The sequence below is a fragment of the Catharus ustulatus genome, chromosome 37 (assembly GCF_009819885.2).
Source record: "Catharus ustulatus isolate bCatUst1 chromosome 37, bCatUst1.pri.v2, whole genome shotgun sequence".
In the NCBI taxonomy this organism is placed as follows: domain Eukaryota; kingdom Metazoa; phylum Chordata; class Aves; order Passeriformes; family Turdidae; genus Catharus; species Catharus ustulatus.
The window spans coordinates 770,392-781,127 of NC_046257.1; the positions used below are offsets into that span (position 1 = coordinate 770,392).

Sequence of the window (10,736 nt, forward strand, 5' to 3'; positions counted from 1 at the left end):
CCAAAATTTCGGGGTGTTATCTCCCCCAACTCACAACCACCCCCCAAAATTTCGGGGTGTTCCCCCCTCACAACAACCTACAGGTGGGGGATTTAACCCCCAAAATTTCGGGGTGTGACCTCCCCCCTCTCCTCACAACCACCCCCCAAAATTTCGGGGTGTGACCTCCTCCAACTCACAAACCCCCCAAAATTTCGGGGTGTCCCCCCCTCACAACAACCTACACGTGGAGGATTTCCCCCCCAAAATTTCAGGATGTTATCTCCCCCAACTCACAAACCCCCCCAAATTTCGGGGTGCCACCTCCCTCTCCTCACAAACCCCCCCAAATTTCGGGGTTCCCATCTCCTCTCCTCAAAACCCCTCCCCAAAATTTCGAGGTGTTATCTCCCCCAACTCACAAACCCCCCAAATTTCGAGGTGCCAACCCGCTCTCCTCAAAACCCCTCCCCAAAATTTCGGGGTGTTATCTCCCCCAACTCACAAACCCCCTCATAATTTCGGGGTTCCCCCCTCACAACAACCACTCCCCCCCAAATTTCGGGGTGTCCCCCCCTCACAACAATCTACACGTGGAGGATTTCCCCCCAAAATTCCAGGATGTTATCTCCCCCAACTCACAAACCCCCCAAATTTCGAGGTGCCAACCCCCTCTCCTCACAAACCCCCCCCAAAATTTCGGGGTGTCCCCCTCTCACAACAACCTACAGGTGAAGGATTTCCCCCCAAAATTTCGAGGTGTTATCTCCCCCAACTCACAAACCCCCCAAAATTTCGGGGTGCCCCCCTCACAACAACCTACAGGTGGAGGATTTAACCCCCCAAAATTTCAGGGTGTGACCCCCTCAGAACAAACATCCCCCTCCAAATTTTGGGGTACCACCTGTGTCACCTCCCTCTCCTCAAACACCCCCAAAATTTCGGGGTGTTATCTCCCCCAACTCACAACCACTCCCCCACAAAATTTCGGGGTGCCCCCTCTCACAACAACCTACACGTGGAGGATTTCCCCCCCAAAATTTCAGGATGTTATCTCCCCCAACTCACAAACCCCCCAAATTTCGAGATGCCAACCCCCTCTCCTCACAACCCCCCCCAAAATTTCGGGGTGTCCCCCCCTCACAACAACCTACACGTGGAGGATTTAACCCCCCAAAATTTTGGGGTGCAATCCCTTTCACAGCAGCTGTCTCCCCCAAAATTTCGGGGTGTGACCCCCTCACAACAAACATCCCCCCCCAAATTTTGGGGTGCCACCTGTGCCGCCTCCGTCTCCTCAACCCCCCCCAAAATTTCGGGGTGTCCCCCCCCTCACAACAACCTACACGTGGAGGATTTCCCCCCCCCGGCCCCCCCGGCCGCGCTGGGGTCCAGGTCGGGGGGCAGCGTCCCCGGCGCCCCCCAGACGTTGAGCTCATCGAAGACGCCGGTCTCGATCAGCTCCTCCTGCCAGGGGATGGGGACGGTCCCCGAGGCGAAGGCGTCGAACAGCGCCGCGTCCCCCCCATCCAGCTCCACGCCCTTCACCGTGGAGAACGCGCCCACGTCCGCCAGGTCCTTGGCGTACACGCGCCGCGGGTCCGGCACGAACGGGGGCGGCACCAGCCCTGGGGGAGGGGGCGCCCCGTTAGGTTTGGGGTGATTGCAGAAACCCAAAAACCCAACGGAGACCCAAAACCCCAATGGGGACCCCAAAACCCGATGGAGATGACCTCAAACCCATTGGAGAAGACCCCAAACCCCAATGAAGACCTCAAAACCCAACTAGGACCCCAAAACTCATTGGAGAAGACCCCAAAACCCAATTAAGACCCTAAACCCAACAGAGATCCCCAACTCATTGCAGAAGACCCCAAACCCAATGAAGACCCCAAAACCCAACAGAGATCTCAACTCTTGACCACCCAACACTCAATGAAGACCCCAAACCCATTGCAGATGACACCAAACCCATTGGAGAAGACCCCAAACCCCAATGAAGACCCCAAACTCTACTGGAGACACCAAAACCCCAACTGGAACCCCAAAACTCATTGGAGATGGCTCCAAACCCAATGAAGATCCCAAAACTCAACAGAAACCCCAACTCTTGACCACCCAACACTCAATGAAGACCCCAAAACCCATTGGAGATGACCCCAAACCCATTGGAGAAGACCCCAAACCCCAATGAAGACCCCAAAACCCATTGGAGATGACCCCAAACTCATTGGAGATGACCCCAAACCCCAACTGGGACCCCAAAACCCAATGGAGATGACCCCAAACCCATTGGAGAAGACCCCAAACCCCAATGAAGACCCCAAAACCCATTGGAGATGACCCCAAACTCATTGGAGATGACCCCAAACCCCAACTGGGACCCCAAAACCCAATGGAGATGACCCCAAACCCATTGGAGATGACCCCAAACCCCAATGAAGATCCCAAAACCCATTGGAGATGACCCCAAACCCCAATGGAGACCACAAAACCCAACAGAAACTCCAACTCTTGACCACCCAACATTCAATGAAGACCCCAAACCCATTGAAGAAGACCCCAAACCCCCCCTGGAGATCCCAGCCCCGCTCTTACCGGCCTCGAGGCGCCCCCAGTTGATGCCCTTGAAGAAGGGCTGGGCCTTGAGCTGGCCGCAGTCGTTGCCGCGGAAGCCCAGGCGGCTCTGGGGGTCCTTGGCCAGCAGCCCCTCGCAGGCCTCGCGCGCCGCCGCGCTGAACTTGTCCGAGTAGGACACGGGGTCGTGCAGGATGCGCCGCGTCACCTCCTTGTTCTCCACCTGATGGGAATCGGGGGGTCCTTGGGGGTCTCTGGGGGAAGGTTCTGGGGGTCCTGAGGGGGTTTTGGGGGGTCCTTGGAGGTTTTGGGGGGTTCTGGGGGTCCTTGGGTCCCGCTCGAGGTTTTTGGGGGAGTTCTGGAGGTTCTTGGAGGGGTTCTGGGGGTCCTTGGGGGGGTCCTTGTAGGTTCTGGGGGGTCCTGGGGGTCCTTGGGGGGGTTCTGGGGGTCCTTGGAGGGGTCCTTGGAGGTTCTGGGGATTCCTGAGGGTCTTGGGGGGGTTCTGGGGGTCCTTGGAGGGGTCCTTGGAGGTTCTGGGGATTCCTGAGGGTCTTGGGGGGGTTCTGGGGGTCCTTGGAGGGGTCCTTGGAGGTTACTGGGCTATACTGGGATGTACTGGGATATACTGGGATGCACTGGGATATACTGGGATGCACTGGGGATTACTGGGATGCACTGGACCATACTGGGATGTACTGGGGGATTTCTGTGAGTCCTTGGATGAATTTTGGGGAGTTCCTGGAGGTCCTTGGGAGGTTTTTGGGACGTTCCTCAAGGAGTTCCTGTGTGTCCCCACGGTTACTGGGCTATACTGGGATGTACTGGGGGTTACTGGGATGTACTGGGGGTTACTGGGATGCACTGGGGGCGCTGGGGCGGGCGTCACCTTCTCCCCCCGCCGGCGGAAGGGCCCCTTGGCCTCGAGCATCTCGTAAATCGTCACCCCCAGCGTGAAATAATCGACGGAAAAATCGTAATCCTCGTTCTTGAGCAGCTCGGGGGCCATGAACCCTGGGGCAGAGGGGACACAGGGGACAGAGGGGACATCAGGGGACATCGGGGGACAGAGGGGACATCAGGGGACATCAGGGGACATCAGGGGACAGAGGGGACATCGGGGGACATCAGGGGACATCGGGGGACAGAGGGGACATCAGGGGGCAGAGGGGACATCAGGGGACATCAGGGGACAGAGGGGACATCAGGGGGCAGAGGGGACATCAGGGGACATCAGGGGACATCAGGGGACATCAGGGGACAGAGGGGACAGTGAGGGGACAGAGGGGACAGTGAGGGACAGGGACAGTGAGGACAGGAGGACATCAGGGGACAGAGGGGACATCAGGGGACATCAGGGGACAATGAGGGACAGGGCACATCAGGGGACAGAGGGGACAGTGAGGGGACACAGGGGACATCAGGGGACACAGGGGACATCAGGGGACATCAGGGTGTCCCTGTCCCCACCTGGGGTCCCGGCGTAGCCGCGGGTTTTGTTCTCTCCCTCCTTGATCTCAATGGCCAAGCCCATGTCGGACAGACGGACGTGGCCTGGGCATGGGGACAGCGGTGACACCGGTGACACCAGTGACATCAGTGACAAAACACCAGTGACACCAGTGACACCAGTGAACAATGTCTCCATGTCCCAATATCCCTCCACTGTCCCCACTGTCCCCATTGTCCCCAACATCCCCATTGTCCCCAATTTCCCTTGATGTCCCCAATGTCCCCAATGTCCCTGATATCCTCAATATCCCAAATGTCCTCAATGTCCCCCATTGTCCCCATTGTCCCCCAATGTCCCCACTGTCCCCAATCCTCCGGATGTCCCCAATGTCCCAATCCCCCCAGTGTCCCCGATGTCCCCACTGTCCCTAGTGTCCCTAATCCCCCTGATATCCCCAATGTCCCAATCCCCCCCGATGTCCCCACTCCCCCGGATGTCCCCAGTATCCCCAATCCCCTGGATGTCCCCAATGTCCTCATTGTCCCCAATTTCCCTTGATGTCTCCTATGTCCCCAGTGTCCCCAATGTCCCCATTGTCTCCAATCCCCTGGATGTCCCCAATGCCTCAATGTCCCTGATACTCCCGACATCCCCAATTCCCCCAATGTCCCTGATGTCCCCGCTGTCCCCAGTGTCCCCATTGTCCCCAATCCCCCGGATGTCCCCGATGTCCCCAGTCCCCCCAATATCCCCAATGTCCTCAGTGTCCCCATTGTGCCCAATCCCCCAAGTGTCCCCAATGTCCCCAATGCCCCCAATGTCCCAAATGTCCCCAGTGTCCCCAATCCCCTGGATGTCCCCAATGTCCCCAATTTCCCTTGATGTCCCTGATGTCCCCAATCCCCTGGATGTCCCCACTGTCCCCAATGTCCCCCAATCCCCCCAATGTCCCTAATGTCCTCAGTGTCCCCATTGTCCCCACTGTCCCCAATGCCCCGGATGTCCCCAATGTCCCAAATCCCCCCAGTGTCCCCAATGTCCCAAATCCTCCCAGTGTCCCCAATGTCCCCAATCCCCCCCGATGTCCCCAATCCCCTGGATGTCCCCACTGTCCTCATTGCCCCTAATCCCCCCAATGTCCCCAATCCCCCCAATGTCCCTGATGTCCCCACTCCCCCGGATGTCCCCAATGTCCCCACTGTCCCCACTCCCCCCGATGTCCTCGATGTCCCCGCTGTCCCCTGCTGTCACCGGCGTCGTCCAGCAGCACGTTCTCGGGTTTGAGGTCCCTGTAGACGATGCGGTGCTGGTGCAGGTGCTCCAGCCCCAGCAGGATCTGCGCCGTGTAGAAAACCGCGCGCGGCTCCGCGAAACCGGGGTTCTCCTCGTCCACGTTGTAGATGTGGAACCTGGGGGCACCGGGGACGTCGGGGACATCGGGGACATTGGGGACAATGGGGACATTGGGGACATCAGGGACATCGGGGACAATGGGGACAATGGGGACATCGGGGACATTGGGGACATTTTGGACATTGGGGACATCGGGGACAGAGGGGACATTGGGGACATTGGGGACATTTTGGACATTGGGGACATCGGGGACAGAGGGGACATTGGGGACAGAGGAGACATTTTGGACATTGGGAACATTGGGGACATCGGGGACAGAGGAGACATTGGGGACATTGGGGACAGTGGGGACATTGAGGACATCAGGGACATCGGGGACATCGGGGACAATGGGGACATTGGGGACACTGGGAGCAATGGGGACACTGGGGACATTGGGGACAACGGAGACAATAGGGACATTGAGGGACATTGGGGACAGCAGGGACAATGGGGACATCGGGGACATTGGGGACATTGGGGACATTGGGGACACTGGGGACACTGTGGGGACACAGAGTGGACATGATCAATGTGTGTGGCACCAGCACAGTGGCTGTGGGGACATTCTGGGGACACTCTGGGGACATTCTGGGGACATGCTAGGTGATAGCAGGGTCACGCCGCGGTGACACTGAGGTGACAGCGAAGCCATGCCAGGGTCACACAAGGGTCACACCAGGGTCACATCAAGGTGACACCAGGGTCACACCAAGGCCACATCAAGGTCACACAGAGGTCACACCAAGGTGACAGCAAGGCCATGCCAGAGTCACTTCAAGGCCACATCAAGGTGACACCAAGGTCACACCAAAGCCACTCCAGGGTCACACCAAGACAAATCCAAGGTCACACCAAGGTCACACAGAGGTGACACCAAGGTGACACCAGGGTCCCACCAAGGCCACATCAAGGTCACATAGAGGTGACACCAAGGTGACACCAGGGTCACACCAAGGCCACATCAAGGTCACATAGAGGTGACACCAAGGCCACACCAAGGTCACATAGAGGTCACACCAAGGCAAATCCAAGGTCACACCAAGGTCACAGTGATGCCACCCCGGTGTCACCCAAGGCCACCGCGTACCGCAGGTCGCCGCCGTTCATGATGGTCATGACGAGGCAGAGGTCGGTCTTGGTCTGGAAGGCGCAGGCCAGGGACACGATGAAGCGGCTGTGGACACGCGCCAGGATCCGCTTCTCCACCAGCGCCGCCTGCGGGGACATGGGGACACCGTGGGGACACAGTGGGGACACCGTGGGGACATGCTGGTTACATGTTGGGGACATGGGGACACAGTAGGGACACATTGGGGACACATTGGGGACACGATGAAGCGGCTGTGGACACGCGCCAGGATCCGCTTCTCCACCAGCGCTGCCTGCGGGGACACGGGGACACCGTGGGGACATGTTGGGGACACATTGGGGACACGTTGGGGACATGGGGACACATTGGGGACACGATGAAGCGGCTGTGGACACGCGCCAGGATCCGCTTCTCCACCAGCGCCGCCTGCAGGGACACGGGGACACCGTGGGGACACGGTGGGGACACGTTTGGGACACGTTGGGGACACGGTGGGGACACGGTGGGGACACACCAGGACATGGAACAGCACCACTATGGACATGGAGGGTGGGAAGGGACAGGGACAGGGACATGCCGAGGACACGCAGCTGGCACATGTCAAGGGACAGACACAGGGACTGAGGGACATCTGTGGGCACAGTGGCACCACTGAGGGGACCAAGGGACACCACTGGGGACAGCTCTGGGGACAGTTCTGGGTACAGCTCTGAGGACACCCTGGGGACACCCTGGGGACACCATGGGGACACCCTTGGAACACCCTGGGGACACCCTGGGGACACCCTTGGAACACCCTGGGGACACCCTGGGGACACCCTTGGGAACACCTTGGGGACACCCTGGGGACACCCTTGGAACACCCTGGGGACACCTTGGGGACACCTTGGGGACAGCCCACCTCGTATCCGTTGCGCTTCTTGAGGCGTTTCTTGTTGAGGCGTTTGTTGGCGTACATCTTGCCGGTGGCGCGGCGCTGGCAGGCGCACACCTCGCCGAAGCCGCCCTTGCCCAGCACGCGGAACTCCACGAAGGCGTCGGCGTTCACGGCCTGGCTCTCGAGCCACTTGAACTGCACGAAGCGGCTGAACTCGGGCGAGGCGCGGTACGGCGCCCAGGCCGCCGCCTCCAGGTGCGCCAGCAGCTCCTGCCGCGCCTGCGCGAAGGCGTCGCCTTGGAGGGGGGAGCCTGGGCGGGGACGGACAGGGTTAGGGGGTGGCATGGCCGCTTTTGGGGTGTCATGGCCGCTTTTGTGGTGTCATGGCCGCTGTTGGGGTGTCATGGCCACCATTCAACCATCATGGTTGCCATTCGACCATCATGGCTGCCATTGGAGTGTCATGGTTGCAATTCAACCATCATGGCTGCCAACATCATCATGGCTGCCGTTGGAGTGTCATGGCTGCCTTCAACCATCATGGCTGCCAACATCATCATGGCTGCCATTCGATCATCATGGCTGCCATTGGAGTGTCATGGCTGCCATTGGAGTGTCATGGCCGCTGTTGGGGTGTCATGGCCGCTGTTGGGGTGTCATGGCCGCTGTTGGGGTGTCATGGCTGTCAATACCATCATGGCCGCCATTGGAGTGTCATGGCTGCCATTTGACCATCATGGCTACCAATATAATCATGGCTGCCATTGGAGTGTCATGGCTGCCATTCGACCATCATGGTTGCCATTGGAGTGTCATGGCTGCCAACATCATCATGACCACCATTAGGATATCATGGCCGCCGAGGTGATCAAGGCCACTTTTGGGTGTCATGGCTGCTGTTGGGGTGTCATGGCTGCCATTGGAGTGTCATGGCCGCTGTTGGGGTGTCATGGCCACCATTCGACCATCATGGCTGCCAATATCATCGTGGCTGCCATTGGAGTGTCATGGCCACCATTGGAGCGTCATGGCTGCCAATATGGCCACCGAGGTGATCACGGCCGCTGTTAGGGTGTCATGGCTGCCTTCAACCATCATGGCTGCCAATATCATCGTGGCTGCCATTGGAGTGTCATGGCCACCATTGGAGGGTCATTGCTGACAACATCATCATGGCCACCGTTAGGTTGTCATGGCGGCCAACATCATGGCCGCCATTAGGGTGCATTGGCCACCTTTGGAGTGTCATGGCCATGATTGGCCACAGTCGCCATTTTGGAGCCGTGTCAGCACCACAGCCTCCATTTTGGAGCCGTGTCAGCCATGTCAACACTACAGCCGCCATTTTGGAGCTGTGTCAATAACACAGCCGCCATTTTGGGGCCCTGTCAGCCATGTCAGCACCACAGTCGCCATTTTGGAGCTGTATCAGCCATGTCATTGCCACAGTTGCCATTTTGGAGCCATGTCAGTGCCACAGCCGCCATTTTGGGGCCATGTCGGCCATGTCAGCACCACAGCCGCCATTTTGGAGCTGTGTCAGCCATGTCAGTGCCACAGCCGCCATTTTGGGGCATTGTCAGCCATGTCAGCGCCACAGCCGCCATTTTGGGGCATTGTCAGCCATGTCAGCGCCACAGCCGCCATTTTGGGGCATTGTCAGCCATGTCAGCACCACAGCCGCCATTTTGGAGCTGTGTCAGCCATGTCAGCACCACAGTCGCCATTTTGGGGCATTGTCAGCCATGTCAGCGCCACAGCCACCATTTTGGGGCATTGTCAGCCATGTCAGCACCACAGCCGCCATTTTGGGGCCATGTCAGTGCAACAGCCACCATTTTGGAGCCCTGTCAGCCATGTCAGCACCACAGCCGCCATTTTGAGGCCATGTCAGCACCACAGCCGCCATTTTGGAGCTGTGTCAACACCACAGCCGCCATTTTGGAGCTGTGTCAGCACCACAGCCGCCATTTTGGAGCTGTGTCAGCCATTTCAGCACCACAGCCGCCATTTCGGAGCCCTGTCAGCCATGTCAACACCACAGCCGCCATTTTGGGGCCATGTCAGCACCACAGCCGCCATTTTGGGGCTGTGTCAGCCATGTCAGCAGCACAGCCGCCATTTTGGGGCTGTGTCAGCCATGTCAGCACCACAGCCGCCATTTTGGAGCCCAGTCAGCCATGTCAGCACCACAGCCGCCATTTTGGAGCCCAGTCAGCCATGTCAGCACCACAGCCGCCATTTTGGGGCCATGTCAGTGCAACAGCCGCCATTTTGGGGCCATGTCGGCCATGTCAGCACCACAGTCGCCATTTTGGGGCATTGTCAGCCATGTCAGCACCACAGCTGCCATTTTGGGGCCATGTCAGTGCAACAGCTGCCATTTTGGAGCTGTGTCAACACCACAGCCGCCATTTTGGAGTTGTGTCAGCCATTTCAGCACCACAGCCGCCATTTTGGAGCTGTGTCAGCCATGTCAGCACCACAGCCGCCATTTTGGAGCTGTGTCAACACCACAGCCGCCATTTTGGAGCTGTGTCAGCCATTTCAGCACCACAGCCGCCATTTTGGAGCTGTGTCAGCCATGTCAACACCACAGCCGCCATTTTGGGGCTGTGTCAGCCATGTCAGCACCACAGCCGCCATTTTGGGGCCCTGTCAGCCATGTCAGCACCACAGCCGCCATTTTGGAGTCCAGTCAGCCATGTCAGCACCACAGCCGCCATTTTGGGGCCCAGTCAGCCATGTCAGCACCACAGCCGCCATTTTGGAGCCGTGTCAAGACCACAGCCACCATTTTGGAGCCCAGTCAGCCATGTCAACACCACAGCCGCCATTTTGGAGCCATGTCAACACCACAGCCGCCATTTTGGCACCCACCCCCACCACCCCTCACCTGCGGGCGGCGCGGTGGCGCCGGCGCTGAGGAACCCGCAGTGCTCCGACCCTCCCGGCGTGAAGAACCGGCTCCGCAGCCGCTTGGCCGTCCCCTCCCTCTCCGCGTCCTCGCACCGCTCGAAGGCCTCGATCTCCGACCACAGCGCCCCGGCCGCGGCGAACTGCGGCGCTCCCTCCAGGAAGCGCCGGAACAACAACTTGCCGATGGGCTGCTCCACGCACTGCCACCGGAACGACGTCTCCTGGCCGCCGTCCTGGGTGCGCGCGGGCGGGGCGCCGTTGGGGGCTCCGGGCCCCCCGTTCTGGGCGCCGGCGGTGCCGCCCAGTTGGGCGCGCAGGGCCTCGCACTGGGAGATGTGGGGCAGGCGGAGCTGAGCCTTGGAGCGCCGGTCGCGGCCGGCGCCGGGGCCGCCGCGGGCCGACACGTAGGCGGAGTTGGCCACCACGGTCTCCAGGCCGCCGATGTCCAT

At 59.5% G+C, this 10,736-nt stretch overlaps 1 protein-coding gene across 1 annotated transcript; it reads right to left on the reverse strand.

Moving 5' to 3' along the window:
• Positions 1–581: 581 nt before the first annotated feature.
• Positions 582–10,736, reverse strand: GRK1 (G protein-coupled receptor kinase 1). Its single transcript, XM_033084289.1, has 8 exons — positions 10,265–10,736; positions 7,393–7,679; positions 6,489–6,616; positions 5,258–5,415; positions 4,024–4,107; positions 3,443–3,567; positions 2,578–2,779; positions 582–1,607 (listed from the first exon to the last, which is right to left on the reverse strand). The coding sequence occupies exons 1-8, from the start codon at positions 10,734–10,736 to the stop codon at positions 1,312–1,314; spliced, it is 1,752 nt and encodes a 583-aa protein (XP_032940180.1). The 3' UTR covers positions 582–1,311.